General features: G+C 47.6%; 1 protein-coding gene across 3 annotated transcripts in view; it reads left to right on the top strand.

Annotated features, from left to right (window-relative positions):
* Positions 1–18848, top strand: part of LOC138958231 (uncharacterized) — a 67386-nt gene that overhangs the window by 27615 nt on the left and 20923 nt on the right. For all 3 annotated transcript variants that reach the window (XM_070329335.1, XM_070329334.1, XM_070329336.1), the window contains 10 exons: positions 1176–1292; positions 10184–10333; positions 11517–11650; positions 12094–12264; positions 12655–12745; positions 13451–13550; positions 15561–15655; positions 16370–16468; positions 17066–17133; positions 18170–18386. In XM_070329335.1, the coding sequence (XP_070185436.1) occupies positions 1176–1292; positions 10184–10333; positions 11517–11650; positions 12094–12264; positions 12655–12745; positions 13451–13550; positions 15561–15655; positions 16370–16468; positions 17066–17133; positions 18170–18386 (1242 nt within the window). The remainder of the gene's footprint in view (positions 1–1175; positions 1293–10183; positions 10334–11516; positions 11651–12093; positions 12265–12654; positions 12746–13450; positions 13551–15560; positions 15656–16369; positions 16469–17065; positions 17134–18169; positions 18387–18848) is intronic.

Below are 18848 nucleotides of genomic sequence, written 5' to 3'. Positions count from 1 at the left end.
CCCTGTAAGTAGGCTACATGCAGACAAACAGATCTAGATCTAGTGTCTCGCTTTCTTGCACAGTTTCACCTATGCTCTTTCTGTGTGTGTGTGTGTGTGTGTGTGTGTGTGTGTGTGTGTGTGTGTGTGTGTGTGTGACGGAGTGATTGAGTTTGTGTTACTGTTTGTCGATTTCATACGTAAGCCTTGATGGCTTCGCCTCTTGTGTTTAATGCAGTGAACATTTTAAACAGCCCTCAGGTCTGACTTTATATAAGGATAAGGATAAGATAAGATTTTATATAGTCCTTTGAGGTTACCCTCATGAAAATTGGGATTGCTTTCTCTCTGGGGAAAGCGAGCTGCCGTGCAGCATGGCGCTACCCTTTTTTTTTCTCAGGATATAACAGAAAGGGATGAATTGTACGTAGCTTCAGCCTGACTCTTTTTCTAGTTTTGATGTGCTTGTGCTGCAATCTGAGGATAAAAGTCGCTTGTTCATTACAATGCTCGTTATTCTCTCAGGTGCCAGGAGATTGGTTTCGCGTAACTCTCCCTTACTCTGTTGAGCGCTTACTTCCCTTTGTTTCTTCAAACTTGTCCTACAATAGTTAAGTTGTGTACCTGTGTTGATGTTCAGCTGGTGAGTGTGATCTGCCAGGAGATTGGTTTCGCATTACTCTCCCCCTACTCTATTACGCATCGTCAGTGGCCTTCGAAGACCTCGTATCTTCAAAATCATAGTTCTGAGATAATGAGTGTTTTAAAAATCAAATTCCTCTTCACCAGATCAAAACGTGTAGATACGAGGTTTTCACTTTTTTGTTTTGAACTTTTTTGTTTTGAATTTAAGGAACAATTACGAGGATTTTCAACAGACTCGCAGGGATTCAAACAGACAATACGAGGTTTTCCCGCTAATGTCGCTAATGTCTCAACACCCAACGGCAATACGAGGTTTTTAAAATCAGGGGAAAAAGACCTTTGCAAAATAGATAGTTACAAGCTTTTCACAGATGATAGGAAAAAAATCAAGGGACGGAACCATGCAAAAATCCGAAAATCGGGAAAATGTAAGTTACGAGGTCTTCGAAGGCCACTGACGACATGCTGTATGCATGTTGAGCGCTTACTTCCCTTTGTTTCTTCAAACTTGTCCTACAATAGTTAAGTTGTGTACCTGTGTTGATGTTCAGCTGGTGAGTGTGATCTGGGAGACGTGCCTGCTGGACACGGACCTAGTGAGGAACATCACCACCTTCTACATCAGTCAGGCCAGGCTGCTGCTCAACGCCGTCAAAACCATAGAGGAGGTCGGTGTATAATAATAATAATAATAACTGGACATTTTTAAGTGCCTAACCTATGGCTCTAGGCCCTTTACAAAAGAACATATACAGAATAGAACAATTAAATGTACAACCTACATAAAACAATTAACCATACGGACAAAAATCACCACATGTACTGTTCACACAATATTCATATATGGTCAGGAATCTGTCAGTGTGTCCAAAAAGTGTTACACAAACACCATTTGTTAGACTTTATCTTATTAATGTTGTTGTGGGTAAGGAAGGATATATGGTTTTTAGCAGAATAAAACTGTTTTTATTGGTATGGGCCGCCTGGGGGGGGGGGGGGGGGGGGGGGGGGGTCAGTATAGTGCCTTGAGCACTTAAGGTATGTATGTTACATTAAATTACATATTCTTACTCCGAGTCACATATTTAGCATTGACGCAGTCGAGATGCTAGGTAAACTGAAACGCTATCCCGTCTATAGTCTAAGGGAAGCAACCCAAGCTAAAAAAGTAGCAAGCTTGCTACCCTGGGTTGCCTCCCGTAGCGTGTCACGCCACAGATCTCGTACCCAGTACGAGACACCCTCATTCGACATCTTTCAGCCAGAGAGACAGGTCGTGCTGATTTCGCTCCTAGGCTGTTGTTTGCTGTCTGCTTGACACCCACCGGCCTTGGCTCCCCGTCTGCTCATTGCTGTTTCTAGCGGTGAGATCGTTTCATTTTGTTGTTGTTTGCATTGCCATTCTGCTGAGAATTTTCTCGTCCGCGGACTTGTGAATTTTACTCGGTAGTTTGTTGCTGTGGCCGCCATTTTGGTCGCCATTTTTCGCTTACACGTGGTGTTTTTCGCTGGCTAGTTTGGGTCCGTGCTCGGACTTTTAGCGTTGACCAGTAGCACTATTACCTCCTTGTAACTTGTACTTTGTGCTAGTTTATTCTGCTGAAGTTTTACGTCCTAGAGACTTGTGTATTTTCAGTAGTCTGTTTTTCTTGCGCGACAGCATGTCGGATAGTGAGAAAAAGAGAGCGGCTAAGGCCGAGAGTAAGGGCAAAGGCCCTGGCAAACCTAAGTCCTCGGCTTCTACTTCTTCGGCTAGGAACCCCACGGTTCACGTTTCTGACCCGAAGACTAACTTCGTTTTTTCGGTGCCCATTTCGGCGCCGGAGGAGACTTCGTCTGGCTCGCGGGCGGCGGGCGTTTCTACTACCACGTCCGTTTTGACCCCGGTACCTGTGCCGGAGGCTGGCACTCTTGTGGCTAGCATTTTGTCCTCTTTGCTTCCAGAAATTCGGACGCTCGTGCGTTCAGAGATGGCGCGGACGGACCCTGTTTCCAGCTCTGCCTCCCTCCCGGGGGTGTGCGACCCTCGGTCGTTGGCTTCCTGTGTTCCTGCTGTTTCCGGTTCACCTGTCCAGCCTGCTGGCTTCGGCGTTGGTGCTGGAGGCCGTGAGCAGGGAGGCGTTTCTCTTCTCGGCCGGCGCTCGGTGGCTTCCGCTTGCGGGAGTGCACCTGCGCAGGTCCCTTTTGGGACACGGTCGTCGCAAGGTTTGTGCTCGCAGCAGCCGTCCGCGGCAGCTGCACTTCCAGTTCCTGGAAGTAGTGGTTCACTGGACAGCGGACAGACCATGGTCCCTGCCGGTTTGAGCTACGAATTACGTAAGCAGTCGTTCACGGCAGCTTCCCTTCCGGCTCCGGCCGGAAGTAGTGGTTCACTGGAAAGCGGACAGACCATGGTCCCATCCGGTTCGAGCCACGAACTACGTAAGCAGTCGTTTACGGCAGCTTCTCTTCCGGTTCCGGCCGGAAGTGTTGGTTCACTGGTATGCGGACAGACCATGGTCCCTTCCGGTTCGAGCTTTGCCCAGTTTCAGCAGCCGTTTCCGGCAGCTGCCCTTCCTGCCTGGGCGGGAAGTGTGGGTCCAGCTGGTCGTGCACAGTCCTCTGTCACTTCCGGTTCCGGCCTAGGGCTTCCGGGTTGTAGCTGGCAGACTCCACAGCCATGGCATAGCTATGCCGTTGCGTCTGCTCTTCCGGCTCCTCCCGGTTCTTCCGGTTCGGTTCTCGCCGCGTCCGTTGGGATGCCGGCGGATTTCGAATTCGGTCGTTCTCCTGGGCATTCGGGCTTTCTGCCTCTGTTGGATCAGCAGCAGCCACACACTCCGGTGGTGTCTGCTAGCTCCTCCCTTCAGCTGCCTTCGGTTGCTGGCGTTTCTCACCCTCCTCTTAGCCAGGGTGTGAGTTTCGTCGATGACCAACAGGAGGGGCGTTTGGCTTCCGGCCTGTCCTCGCAGCGTCATTTGTCGGGTTCCTTGGGCTATGAGCCATCCCCGTCATGTGGCGTTTCGGACCTTGGGTCTGTGGACGAGGAGCAGCTGCCTTCGGCGGCTCCGGCCAGCTTCAGGGTAGCGCTTGAAGCGGCCGCGGAAGTCACTTCGCGTTATTTCCCGGAAGGGGCTTCGTCTTCGACCACGCCTTCGGCGTCGGGTCCGTCGGCGATGGCAGACTTCCGGTGGGCGAAGGAGGAGGACAGCTACTTCCGGTTTGAAGAATCACCGTCAGTGGCTTTCCAGCTGTCTCGTTTGTTCGCCAAGCCCGCTCCTGCCGGCAGCGGGTTGCCTCCAGCAGCAGTTCCGCTTCTGGTGCCGTATGGCACAGCTCCGGAACATGCTTTGCCTTATCTGGCTGCTGCAACACAGGCAGACTTCTTCGTGCCCTTGGCGGCTCAAAGGAAGTTGCCTTGGCCTAAGGCTTCACGGAACCTTCTTTCGTCCTTTGCTCTGCCGCGTGCTCCGCTTCCGGTCACGCCGGCATTGCTACCTCTTTTGACGAAGCCTTTGAAGAAGGATTCCGTTCTCCCTCTTTCGGAGCAGTCTCTCCTGTCCTCTGAGGAGGTGGGAAGGCAGCTCCTGGAACTCAGTTCCATTTCGGAGACTATCCTGCGGGCTCTTTCACGTGCTCTTACAGAATCTTTGGCTCCCTTTACCTTGAGTAAGGAGCAAGATTCGGAGGACGTATCCACACTCCTCTCCACGCTGGCAAGGGTGAACGAGGAACAAATGAGATTGTCCTCTCTGCAGTACGTACATTTTGTCTCGTGCAGAAGGGACTTGTTTCTCACCCACTCCCAGTTCTCTGAGGAGTCGACGAGAAACACTCTCAGATCGTCGCCCTTGGTGGATGGTGCTCTCTTCGGCAACCTGGCCGCTGATGCCAGGAAGCAGGAGATCGACACCAACAGAGAACAGCAGTTCTCTTCCTTTGCGCTTCAGTCCCTGAAGCAGCCCAAGCAGGCTGCTCCTCAGCAGGCTCAGCACAAACAGGCTAAGACCTCTGCTCAGGCACATCCTGCTTCCCGGAAAAGATCTATTGCCCCTTCCCGCGGGTCGGGCAAGAGATCTTTTTCGAGGAGGGGTAGGGGCTCTTCCAGTGGAAAGCCCCACCCCCAATGAAGCGTTCCCGGCTTCACGCCCCCCCCGCCCTCCACCTTGGTGATGGCGGGGGGCCTTGCTCGGGCACTCCCACATTGGCTGGCCGCCATACGCAGCCGATGGTTAGTGGGTGTTGTGAAGTCGGGATTCCGCTTGCTTTGGCTGGGGGACAAGGCCCCTCTTACCAGGTGTCCTCCAGCCTTCAAGCCCCCCTTCTCACAGGAGGCAAGGGCCGTCCTCCAGTCGGAGGTTGCCTCACTGATAGAGAAGGGCGCGGTGGAAGCGGTCTCGGACCACAGCTCCCCGGGGTTTTATGGACGGCTTTTCGCGGTCCCCAAAGCTTCGGGAGCTTGGCGTCCTGTCTTGGATCTTTCGTTTCTCAACAAGTTTTTGAGAACGATTCGATTCAAGATGGAGACTCCTGCCTCGGTTCGGGACGCTCTCCGCCCAGGAGACTGGGTGACCTCGATCGACTTGACGGATGCGTACTTCCATATTCTGGTGCATCCCGCCGACCGGAAATGGCTCCGTTTCCGGTGGGCCAGTCAAGTCTACCAGTTCCGCGCACTGCCTTTTGGGCTGTCCCTTGCCCCATGGATCTTTACCATGGTGGTGAGGCAGCTTTGCGCGCTGGTGAGGTCACAGGGAGTGCGGCTGCGAGCATACCTCGACGACTGGCTCATCATGGGCCAGAGCGAGGCTCTCTGCAGGCAGCACACTCTCTTGGTTCTCCGGGAGGCCAGCTTGCTGGGATTCTCGGTCAACCAGACGAAGTCAGAGCTCGTGCCGTCTCAGTCATTCACTTACCTGGGGATGACGTTCAATACGGTCACCTGGACTGTCCAGCCTTCGCAGAAGCGGGTGGACAAGCTCCAGGCTCTCATCCGCTCTACTTCGCTTCTCCTGAGAGCTTCCCTTCGGACTTTGGCCTCCATCCTGGGGCAGATGGAGTCCATGGCCCTGCTGGTTCCACTAGGGAGAGCTCACAAACGCCCGCTTCAGCACGCGCTGAAGCCGTTGGTGGACTCTCCTTGTGTGGATTGGAACACTCTGGTTCCCCTTGGGGATTGGTTCCAGGCTGCAACCCTCCCGTGGCTGGACTCGGGATGGGTATGCAGGGGGGTTCCCATTGTTTCCCCCCCTCCCAACATGGACCTGTTCACAGACGCGTCCTTGCTGGGTTGGGGGGCTCACACGGACCGGCTCACGGCCTCCGGACTGTGGTCTGCGGAACAGAGCACATGGCACATCAACTCGCTAGAGTTGGAGGCCGTGTTCCTTGCTCTGGTCGCGTTCCTCCCTTCCCTGGCAGCCAAGCGTGTGCGTCTGTTCACGGACAATACGACAGTGGCTGCCTACGTGAACAAGCAGGGAGGTTCGCGGTCCCCCACTCTCTCCCGCAGAACGTGCGAGATCCTCTCCTGGTGCTCCCAGCGGGAGATCTCTCTCTCAGCGCGTTACCTGCCAGGGAGCCTCAACACACTGGCGGACGCGCTCAGCCGCTCCGACAGGGTGTTGCAGGCGGAATGGACCATCACGCATGGTGCCCTTCTCCGCCTTTGGGCTGTGGCCCCGAAGCCTGTGGTGGATCTCTTCGCCACCAGATTCTCCAGGCGCCTTCCGGTGTTTGTCTCCCCCTTCCCCGATCCGGAAGCGTGGGGGACCAACGCCTTGGACATCCCCTGGACAGGGCTGGAGGCTTATGCCTTCCCACCCTTCCAGCTGCTCAGCCAAGTCCTCAGGAAGGCGGAATTGGAGAGGCCGTCCCTGCTTCTGGTCACCCCTCTGTGGCCGTCTCAGCCCTGGTTTCCGGACCTTCTGAGACTCGCACACGGCCCTCCAATTCCTCTGGCTCTGGTACCAGGCGAACTCGTTCAGCCTCGCACCGGAGTTCCTCACGGGCACCCGCAGTCTCTCAATCTTCACGCGTGGAGACTGTGAGGTCCGCTCTGAGGCGGTCTGGGGCTTCCGACCGCACTTTGGAGTTGGTGCAGCGCTCGCATAGGGCCTCTACCTCCTCAGTGTATTCGTCGCATTGGCGTGCCTGGGTCACCTGGTGTCAGGCTCATGGGCTGAACCCGGTGGCTCCTCGTACTATGCACGTAGCCAACCACTTAGCGGATTTGTCTTCCCAGGGGGCTTCTTCCTCCTCTTTGAAGGTTCGCAGGTCGGCGATTGCCTCGACTCTTAAACAGATCGGTCATACCATCAATGTTAGTGGAGTTGTCGCTGGGGTTATTAAGGGCGCGTCTTTGCAGGACGTTAAGCGCTCTCCTCTGCCCAAGTGGGATCTTTTCCTTGTCCTCGAGTTCTTGCGCTCGGCGGACTTCGAGCCTCTAGAGGGCTCTAGCCTCGCGAACCTTACTCGTAAGGCTCTGTTTTTGCTACTTCTGGCTTCGGCCCGCAGAGGTAGCGAGATACACGCTCTTTCAGGCAGTCCGCAGGACATCGGCCGAGAGCGTGACGGCTCCTTGTCTTTGCATTTCCGGGAGGCCTTTCTGGCCAAGAATCAGACACCGGATCAGCCTTCTCCCTGTGTCCTTGTGAGGCCCCTGTCTCATATTGTGGCACAAGATGACCCAGACATGGTCAATTGCCCGGTTAGGGCCCTGGAGGCATATTTAGCCCGGACTCAACCCATCAGGTCGAGCTCCCAGAAGCTCCTCTTTATTTCCTTGAATACGTCCATGGACAGAGATATCACGAGACTACCTTGGCCAGGTGGGTGTCGGCTCTCATAAAACAAGCTTATGTGTGGAGTCTGGCACAAAAGGGGGGGGCTCAGCCTGCCTTCCCTCTCCAGTCGGCTAGAATGCACGAGTCCCGGGCATGGGCATCGTCATTGGCTGTTTTGAGGTCCCGAAGACTCGACGACGTCCTGCGCACAGCATACTGGCGTTCAGACGACGTCTTTATCTCGTTCTACTTGAGAGACATCGCCGCGGTATGCCGTGATGGCTCAAGGACCCTCCCCGCACTGGTGGCAGCGGGGCAATGCCTCTCCAGATCTTAACAGTGAGTTTGAAATTTTTACTTCTTACCCACCACCTTGTTGGAGTTATCTGCTAAATATGTGACTCGGAGTAAGAATATGTAATTTAATCGAAAATTTTTAATTAAATTTTCATGTGATTAATATACTTACCCGAGTCACATAAGTAATTCCCTCCCACCTTCCCCGCTTGTAGTTTCTTTGGATTCTAGAAGTCGAATGAGGGTGTCTCGTACTGGGTACGAGATCTGTGGCGTGACACGCTACGGGAGGCAACCCAGGGTAGCAAGCTTGCTACTTTTTTAGCTTGGGTTGCTTCCCTTAGACTATAGACGGGATAGCGTTTCAGTTTACCTAGCATCTCGACTGCGTCAATGCTAAATATGTGACTCGGGTAAGTATATTAATCAAATGAAAATTTAGATGAAAATTTTCAATTTACACCAAAACACATACAATAAGTATCATGGAATCTCCCCTGAGTTATTTCTCCCATTAAAATTCAGCAGTCATGTAGTCTTGTGTTTGGTACTACTGTTACTACAAACATGGCGAGTCAGATGTCTATAATCAGTGCCTGCCAGGATGTTTAGTGGCCTAAGACTAATGATCTGAGTCTTATTCCAGGCAGCATCATGCTAACCCCGTCGCGGTATAACCTACGTGGTTGAAAACGACGTTAAACACCAAATAAAGAAAGCATCATGCTAACAAAATAAAAACAGCTTCACTGCATAAATCTGTACAATCTAATTAAAACAAAAGTTCACTCCACCACAAGCCGTTATAATTCTCTGGTTAGTTTCAGTTCAAACACATCTGTGGAAGTCCCTTGTAAGCAGGGATGACATTGATTACTGTGAAATATGAATCCAGAAAGAAATGTGATCTTTTTAAAAACAACTGCTCCATATTGTTTTAGACTTAGTAGACTTTGTGAACCTCGAAATCGATCTTTGGCGGCCAACTTACATTTACTGCGAACTGTACAACCGTTTAACTGACCGATACCGAATTGACATAACGTACATCTCGCATCACTTTTCCAAGCGAAATGAACGAAGTTGGCAGCTCCGTCGAGCTCATTTTTGGTCTCATTAAACACTGCATTCATTTCCTGTCTGGTTTGTATGAAGGATTTACCTGTCGCGCAGGTGTTCGGAGTACAGTTCTTACAAAACTGAAAGCACCCAAAATCGCGTAACGCATTTCTCTCCAGAATGACTAGGTAAGGTTGAATTCACAAGTCTGTTATTCATTGCTTACGGCATAAATTTGCCACCATGTTATACCAAAACGTTCGTCCATTTATCCTCTTTCATCCAACACAAAAATGTTCTTTGCAAAAAAAGTTTATTAGAAGCAGGAGCCTGCCAAATAATTCAAGCGGGCTCTTTCCTTCTTTCGACGCCATGACAGATTCTTGGCCATATATGCTATACACACTATATATATACACACATACCCAGCGGTGTACAGCTCACCTTTTGCTGCTCGAGTAGAACCCCCCTTTTAAGACCCCCACATTTAAAACTTCCTCCGCATTAAGACCCGCTTTTCTCAGATTTGTGGAGGTCTTAAAAGGGGGGTTCCACTGTACAAAACGTAATCTACACACTTGAGAAGCCTGAAGACTTTACGCTAAAGTTATACCGTTTGGAAGCTCGGACAGTTCAGTCATCATGGATGTCATTGTTATTGTTTTCATTGTCATCATTTGTTATCATACTTTTGCAAAACTGTCAGTAAAACGTCTACCCTTCTCATTCTCCTTGTGAACAGCAGTAACATATAAAGCAGGACTGGAAGTATTATATATTGAGAAAATGCGTGGGTTTGATATCGTTTTGAACATAAGAGGGCAAAAACATGAGTTATACATGAACTTTTGTTTTCTGTTCAGAAGTACAAGAATGCCAAGAGATCCAACAAGCATAGAAGGAGTACCGGTTATACATAACCTTGGTTTCTTTTCTTCTTTTTCTTTCTTTTTGGTTGTCAGATGGGAACGCCTGTCTTCTTGATGAAGGTGGCAGTGTGCCGCAGGTCCCCCAGACTGCCATGGAGCTTTTGTGGGTGGGGTTTGGCCAGCTCCTCTTTCTGAGCACCTCTTAGAGCTGGCAGGACTGCAGCAGACGTGCTGTTGTCTCACTGTCAGTCTTGCAGGGGCACTGCTCCGTAAAGCCGATGCGGAGTTTTGAGTACACGTGATGTTTCGGGCGGTTGTGTCCTACCCTGAGCCTGAATAACGAGACCTGCTTTGTTACCTTTTCAGAAGTACAAGAATGCAGAAGAGATGCATCAAGCACAGAAGGAGGCCCTGTCAGGGGTCCTGTCCTAAGCCTGAATAACGAGACCTGCTTTGTTACCTTTTCAGAAGTACAAGAATGCAGAAGAGATGCATCAAGCACAGAAGGAGGCCCTGTCAGGGGTCCTGTCCTAAGCCTGAATAACGAGACCTGCTTTGTTACCTTTTCAGAAGTACCAAAATGCAGAAGAAATGCACCAAGCCCAGAAGGAGGCCCTGTCAGGGGTTCCTGAGTTCTGTGTGAAGGACATGGCTCAGTGGTTCAGCTTCCTGGCCTACACTGTGCTCAGGGTCCAGCCCAACGCTGCCAAGGGCATCACGGTTTGTACACTTCTTTTTAGTTTCTTACTTGTACTCTCTAGAGGTAAAGTAAAACAAAAGAACCCTCCCCCGAAAGCGGCGAATGGCTGCCTAAATGGCGGGGTAAAAACGTTCATAAACGTAAAAACCCACTCGTGCAAAAACACGAGTGTACGTGGGAGTTTCAGCCCATGAATACAGAAGAAGAAGAAGTGAAAAGATCCCAATGGCTCCTAGTGGGGGAAAAGTACTGGACGGATCTTCATGAAATTTCACATGAGAGTTCCTGGATATAATATCCCCAGACGTTTTTTTCATTTTTTTGAAAAATGTGTTTGATGACGTCATATCCGGCTTTTTGTGAGAGTTGAGGCGGCACTGTCACGCTCTTATTTTTTAACCAAATTGGTTGAAATTTTGGTTGAGTAATCTTCGACGAAGCCCGGACTTTGGGATTGTATTTCAGCTTGGGGGATTAAAAATGAATTAAGTTTGCTCATGAAAGTTGTCATTAAAATCAAATTTTCGCAAACAGATTTAAAATTGATTGCATCATATTCTTCGTCAAATTCTGAATCTAAAAATATATACATATGTTATGTTTACTCTTAAAATGTGATCACAATTAAGGAAATTAAATGAATTATTACTACGATTCTTCTTCTTCTTCTTCTTCTTCGTTCATGGGCTTAGACTCCCACGTTCACTCATGTTTTAAGCACAAGTGGAGTTGCACGTGTATGACCGTTTTAACCCCGCCATATTACTACGATTAAAATGTAAGAAATCGATCCAAAAATGATTTCATCTTATTCTTTATCATTTCCTGATTCCAAAAACATATAGATATGATATGTTGTATTCAAAACATGCTCAGAATGTTAACAAGAATACAGAAAAGCGCGCTTTCATGCTTAGCGCAATATGCTACCGCGCTAATCTGGCTTGTCAATTTGACTGCGTTTTGCACGTGAGAAGTGAGCGATTTCCTTCTCGCGGGGATTGACGAAGCTGTATTGTCTTAGTGAAACAATGCAGTGCGTTCAGTTTCATTCCGTGAGTTTGACAGCTTGACTAAATGTAGTAATTTTGCCTTACGCGACTTGTTAAGATCTGAATTTGTCAGATTTTTTTAGGTCTAAAAACGGGCTATCACTGTATTGATTCATAATGATTGGTATTGATTGGTTCTGCTTTTTGACAGCTGACGCCGTTTGTTGACTGCTGTGTGATGCTGCTGGAGCGTACAGACCTGATGCCCGGGCCGGTACCGGCCAGCATGATCGTGTCCGCCCTGCTCTCCTTCATGAAGGACTCCGACAAGGACACCAGATTTAGGTCAGAGGTCAAAGTAAATCAAATTCACTGTATAATCTCATGCATGAGAAATCACATCCCCCGAATGCGGCGTATGGCTGCCTAAATAGCGGGGTAAAGAGGTCATACATGTTGAACCCACTTGTCCAAAAAATATGAGTGTATGTGGCAGTTAGCCTATGAACGCAGAAGAATTAAGAAGAAGAAGAAATTACAGTGGCGGTGACAGAAGAGACACTGCAACAATATGTACACACCTGCCTCTCAGTGCTCATCAAGCTTTTAACAGAACATCAAAACAATACAGGGACATACTTTTTCGTTTCCAGTGGACGCAGTGGGTGGGGCAGTGGCATCATGTCAGATCTAGCGGCTTGGGTACACACCTGGCCCTCGGCACAGACCAAGCTATTCTTGTTAACAGAACATCAAAACAATACAGTGATGTACTTTTTATCTTCCAGTGGTCGCAGTGGCTGGGGCAGTGGCATCATGTCAGATCTAGCAGCCATGGTACACACCTGCCCCTCGGCACAGACCAAGCTGGGGCCAGCATTGCTGAGGACCTACGTCAATGTCGACGTAGTAGAGGGGCTTGATGTCGACAAGGACACCTTTGACAAGTTCAACTCCAGGTGAGATTTGTTGGGTAGAGTTTTGTTCCTTGGTGGTTATTCTTTGCGGAAGTGTTTGTGTGTGTGTGTGTGTAGGGAGTGGGGGGGGGGTGGGGTGTGTAGGGGTGTGTGTGTGTCAGGGTGTGTGTGTGTGTGTGTGTGTGTTGGGGGGTGGGTGTGTGTCGGGGGGGGTGTGTGTAGGGAGGGGGTGTGTGTAGGTAGGGGGGTGTGTGGGGGGTGTGTGTGTAGGGAGGGGGGTGGGTGTGTAGGGGTGTGGGTGCGTGCGTGCGTGCCTGCCTTCATGGTCATGCTATATATTCAAAGAAAAAGCAGGACATTTTCTACTTGGTATACAACCTGTGTTTGACTTTCATTTTGACATCATTTTGATTTTCTTCTTCCCTTTTGCAGAGTGCAGATAGGTCAGCTGGTACAGAAGCTGTGGTCCCGCTCAGACTGCCGTGCTTCCATCCTCGACCAGTGTGGCACAGAACTCTTCCAGGTAATCTTGTATGAAGGTTTAATAATTTTAACTGATATGATTAGGACACCAGGCATTGTCAGTGTGTGCAAAGCTTTGAAGGCAAGATGTTACACTTCTTCTTGGCGTTTGCTGGCGCTATACACTCGGTCCAGCTCGGGAGATGAAGGTCGTTGTCTTCTCCGACTGCCACAGAGCTTGGTTTGCTGTGGAGTGGGGGATGGCCACACTTCGAGTGTGTAGCCATTTTGCATAGATATGCATGGTACCTCTTGACTTCAGCCCTCCAGGTTTTCTGTGGGGGTTACCCTGCCCTTAGCTCAGCTCATGGCCCGTATGTCCTGCCCTGTGAGCACAGGGGGGATTGTTTCTCTGAGGATCCCACCTCGGGGCTAGAGCTTATAGCGCGGCTCTTGATCGCATGATGATGAACCCGTCGTGGGAAGCATGGGGTATTTCAGTGAAGACAACAGTGCCGCCTGTTGGCCCGCCCCGTCCTGTTGGGAACACCGCCAGTTGGTCCGGGACTGCTTATTCGTCCAGGCAAGCCTGACTTAGTTCACAGCTAACCTCTTTTTCTAGAGGACTTTCACTATCCGCCACCTGCGACCAGCTGGGTTGGGGATGGGTGCCCCACTACTGAATTGGAAGTAGTCTGGTCCCAGAGAGATGTTACACAAGTTGGATTGAAATCTGTGATATTTTTCAGAATGTTTTAATGTGCAGAAATTCCTGGACTCCATCTTGGATACCCTGCTGTACATGTTCCACGACAGTCTGTCTCGCCTGGCCAACGTCAAGAAGGTCGAGACTCTCAAGGCAAATGGTAAAAGTGATATGTAGAGGTTACATGCCGAGTCTCAGTGATTATTAAAAATAATGGTCGAAGTTAGCGGATCATGAAAAATGCGAGCTTCAGCGAGCTTTTTCATGACCGCGAACTGAGACCATTATTTTTAATAATCACTGAGACGAGGTGTGTAACCTCTTTATTCCTCCTTTCTTCAGTTATTCAAAGAAAACAGGAGTTTTTGTGCGAAAGTTTCATCGAATCCGACTCACTCAACCAGTCAACCTGCGCAGGCGATCGATTGATGCGCGGTTGTATAGTTCCGTGCAAATCATTCCATTCTGTTAACACTTCTTGTCAGTTTCCTTGTTTTGGACTAAAATCAAGTACACAGATATGCTGTTATTCTGCTGTGGCGGTAAAGGCAGGTATTGTGTGTTCTGTTTATGTTTTAGTATCGCTTAAGATAATGTTCTTTCGTCAAATGGGACTAGCAGACGAACTTTTGCACCCGTGTTCCAACGTTAATTACTGTATGAAGTTCATTTTTCTGTGGAAAATAGTGTATGAAACCGCTTTATGTTGTTTAAATTGATGAGATGTGTGCATTTGGTTGCGTGTGATCTGTTTATAAAATGAAATATTGTGGAAAACTGACCGTCGGATTGCAGTCAGTGTTGTCGAAGAAACTGAGTTAAAAGAAGGGGAACTACTCTTGTCGCTAGAGTATGAGTTACTTGCCTTGGGAATTTGCTTGTGATGAACGGGTTGTGCACGGCAGATCTAGATTCAGAAAACAACCGAACTCATGGATTTTATATGGATATTCATGTGTTCAGGTCTGTAGTTGTTAATTTAAATGCGGTATGTTTGTATTGTTTGCTCCAGAGATGTATACTTCGTACGTATAGAGCGTTCGGAACTTTTCAGTCGCAAAAGTAGTACCGAAACAGAACAGCTTCTCAACCCATTGCACTATCGAGGATTCAGGCTGTTGCTGGCTCGTTATTTGTTTGGTTGCTGGGTCATTATCGAAAAATAACTAGCTCTACAAGTTTACAGAGGTAAAGAAGCAGAGGGGGGAATAATCCACTTTTATGTGTATTTGATATTTTTTATTTATTTATGTGTGTTTGTGCATGTATGTGATTGGGAAGGGTGAGGGTAGGGGGATGCTACACTGTAATAGACGAATTGTGGAAATAACTCTTGTTTTTTATGGCCTGTGGAATAGTTATCACGCTGGAAAGTCTAGCGACAATTGCGTGTCTTGACTGGTAATTCCCACTGAGCTTATATATTCTTCTTCTTCTGCGTTCGTGGGCTGAAACTCCCACGTACACTCGTGTTTTTTGCACGAGTGGAATTTTACGTGTATGACCGTTTTTTACCCCGCCATTTAGGCAGCCATACGCCGTTTTCGGAGGAAAGCTTATATATTTATATATATATGATCTAGGTCAAGGTTGCCTCACCTTCCAGCACAACAACTCTTCCACACAGGCTATGAAAAACAACAAGAGTTATTTCAGAACATCGTCTATTTTGCCATTGAGGCTCAGTATTAACTATGAGGTGAGTTTCTAGCTTCGGATGTTATAACATGTTTTTTTCAGAAGAACCTTCTTCTTCTTCTTCTGCGTTCGTGGGCTGAAACTCCCACGTACACTCGTGTTTTTTGCACGAGTGGAATTTTACGTGTATGACCGTTTTTTACCCCGCCATTTAGGCAGCCATACGCCGTTTTCGGAGGAAGCATGCTGGGTATTTTCGTGTTTCTATAACCCACCGAACTCTGACATGGATTACAGGATCTTTTTCATGCGCACTTGGTCTTGTGCTTGCGTGTACACACGGGGGTGTTCGGACACCAAGGAGAGTCTGCACAGAAAGTTGACTCTGAGAAATAAATCTCTCGCCGAACGTGGGGACGATCTCACACTGACAGCGGCCAACTGGATACAAATCCAGCGCGCTACCGACTGAGCTACATCCCCGCCCAGAAGAACCAAAATTGACTATAGATACCTGGCTTTGTTTTTACAGAGGCCGAGTGGAAGAAACTGTCCAAGAAAGAGCAAGCAGAGAAGGACAGATTCTTCAGAAATGAGGAACACGTTGGTTCTGGATTCATGAGACAGGTGGGTGTGCGTACAGCTTAGCGCCACGTGCAGTGAATTTCTCAATCCCTATTCCCAATGTGGCTTTGATCTCTAGAATCGACCACGGAAGATTAGCCCACAACCTGAAAGAGATCAAACACAGCAGCACGTCCTATTGCATGCAGTAGAACACACACACAAACATACCCTCCTCCCAACCCCAACCCCCCCCCCCCCCCCCTTTTTTTTTGTTAGGACTCGTCAACAAATCTGAGAAAATCATGTCTTTGAAAGGAGGCATGCTCCAGATCTGTTCTTAAGTCCTGATTGTTCTGATGAATTCAGGGATGTGTTTCTTACAACATGCTATCTTTAATTAACCTAGTGTTAATGAACGGGGTTTGATGGTTTCCAGGCAAAAAAGACACTCAATTGCTTGACGCTGATCACGCAGTCTGACAAAGTGGTTCTAACAACATGCTATCTTGAAAAAATCCAAAAACAAAAGAGACTGCCAACGTTCCAAAATTCAGAATCAAAAAATTAATTCCAACAACTTTCCCTTCTTGTTTTTTGATTCATGCTACATGTATCTGGAATTAATTAGCCTGGTGTTAATGAACAAAGGTTGATGGTTTGCAGGCCAAGAAGACACTCAAGTTCTTGACCTTGATCACGCAGTCAAAGTGTTTGTTACATCATGCTATCTTGAATTAGCCTGGTGTTAATGAACAAAGGGTTGATGGTTTGCAGGCCAAGAAGACACTCAAGTTCCTGACTCTGATCACGCAGTCGGACAAAGTGGTGCGGTGCTTCACATGTCAGCCCCTGGCCACCAGAGCAGCTTCCACTGTAAGTCTTTTTTTCATACAGTGGAACCTCCCTTGTAAGCTGATAAAAAATCTGAGAAAAAACAGTCTTAAAAAGGACATCGTAAGATGGGGGTAATTTACAGAGTTCATGCACAGAAAATCTGAGAAAACAAGGTCTTTAAAAAGGACATCATAAGATGGGGGTCATTTACAGAGTTCATGCACAAACAATCTGAGAAAACAAGGTCTTTAAATAATAATAATAAGAAGAACATTTATATAGCGCTAAATCAAAAACTTTCGTTAAAAAGGCTTGCTCTAAGCGCTTGACATCTAAACTAAAACGTCATTCACACTCTTTACAATGATGTACAAGAACTTCATGTCACACTCTTTCATTCAGTACAGCACCATTCACACAGTTGTTAGTGAAGGTGTCTTAAATTTGGTGGTCTTTAAAGGGGGGTTCCACTGTATCTTTACTTTGGGGAAAAGGTTCTTGATTTTAACAGTGTCTTAAAAACAACTGTGTCTGTTTGTGTTTGGTGATAGACACTTCTCTTCAGTAACATACACGCAGATGTATTTGACATGAGCCCTGTTTTGACCTGTTTTACCCCCATCTTTTCATCTTCAGATGAATGGTTTCTTGGACTCTCTGTGCGGTGCCAAGGCCAAGAGCTTCAAGGTCAAGGACATGGCAAAGTGAGTGTGTAACAGTGAACTTTTAACAATTTTGTTTGTTTATTTGTTTGTTTCTCTTTCTTTCTTTCTCTGTCCGTCATTGTTCCAGTGTGTGTGTATATCTGTTTGGTGTGTGTGTGTGTGTGTGTGTGTGCGCGCGACAGCACTAATGCATGTGTGCCATGTATGTGAATTCATGATTCCATAGAAAATGTTTGCAAACGGAGCACATCTAAGAGCACATACGCAGTCTGAAACATACAATATGTTAAGTACACTAAGAGCAATAAAACTAGAAAGATTGCATTGGAGTGAGCCTGTTACCATTCACACAGTTCAACTTTTCATCAGAAAGGTAGCTGAAATCACAAAATTAATTGAACAGTTTTCTTGAATAACAGTGCAGATTAGTCAGTACGGACAGTGATTTCAAATTCTGATTTTTGTGGAAAAAAATGCCTTGCAATTTACAAAATGATATTTGAACAGTTTTCTTGAATAACGGTGCAGATTAGTCAGTACATACCGACAGTGATTTCAAATTCTGATTTTTGTGAAATCAAAGCCTTGCAGTTTACAAAAGTAAAATAGATGCAATAGCTTGAACCAGTGCTTCAGGTGAGATTGTCGGCCACAATACCTGTGTATTCAATCACTTGCACTGAGTCCACTCCTGACACCTTGCACTCAGTATTACTGTCATCAGATTCACGCTTTCCAAATATTGGCGATCCATGTCTTCTTCGTTTTCCTTTCTGTATTGTTTGTTCTCTCGTCCCTTTTTTTTTTATCACCTTTTGTATTACCACCCCCACCCCTTTTTCTTTGTTGTTGTATCTTGCTTTTCTGTTTGTTATACTGTAGTATTCTGCAATGAGTATTTTCATTTTGTGCACCATCGTGCTTACTACTGTTATGTTTTCACAAGGATCGCTTAAAATAAGCACTATACTTGAGTGAGAATCCTTAATGCCAGATATTGTATATGTCACGATAAAAGAATAGAATAAAGTTTTGTTTAAACCAACACCTGACACCGTCATTTCACACTCACCAGGTACGACTTCAACCCAGCGGAACTACTCCATACCATTGTCAGCATCATCCTACGCATCACACAAGAGGACACGTCACGCACGGACGGTTACCTGGTTTCTATGGTGAAGGATCCCGACTTTGAGCTGACCAACATGGAGAAAGCCCAGTCTGTCATCGTCAGCAAGGGAATGGCTGGGGATGATGATAATGACAAGCTCAATCAGCTGATGGAACAGGTGAGAATAGATACTGTTCGGAAATAACTGTCGAGTTTGTATGGGTTGTGGAAGAGTTGATTTCCCTTGTTTTCTATCATACCTTGATCCTGCAATGTAGCTTGCCTCAGTGTTTCCCTTGTTTTCTATCATACCTTGATCCTACAATGTAGCCTGCCTTAGTGTTTCCCTTGTTTTCTATCATACCTTGATCCTGCAATGTAGCTTGCCTCAGTGTTTCCCTTGTTTTCTATCATACCTTGATCCTGCAATGTAGCCTGCCTCAGTGTTTCCCTTGTTTTCTATCCAACCTTGATCCTGCAATGTAGCTTGCCTCAGTGTTTCCCTTGTTTTCTATCCAACCTTGATCCTGCAATGTAGCTTGCCTCAGTGTTTCCCTTGTTTTCTATCATACCTTGATCCTGCAATGTAGCCTGCCTCAGTGTTTCCCTTGTTTTCTATCCAACCTTGATCCTGCAATGT

This window comes from Littorina saxatilis, linkage group LG2 (genome assembly GCF_037325665.1).
Source record: "Littorina saxatilis isolate snail1 linkage group LG2, US_GU_Lsax_2.0, whole genome shotgun sequence".
NCBI classification, from domain to species: Eukaryota; Metazoa; Mollusca; class Gastropoda; order Littorinimorpha; family Littorinidae; genus Littorina; species Littorina saxatilis.
Note: the sequence above shows the minus strand (reverse complement) of the source record. Positions and strands in the feature narration are given on the sequence as shown.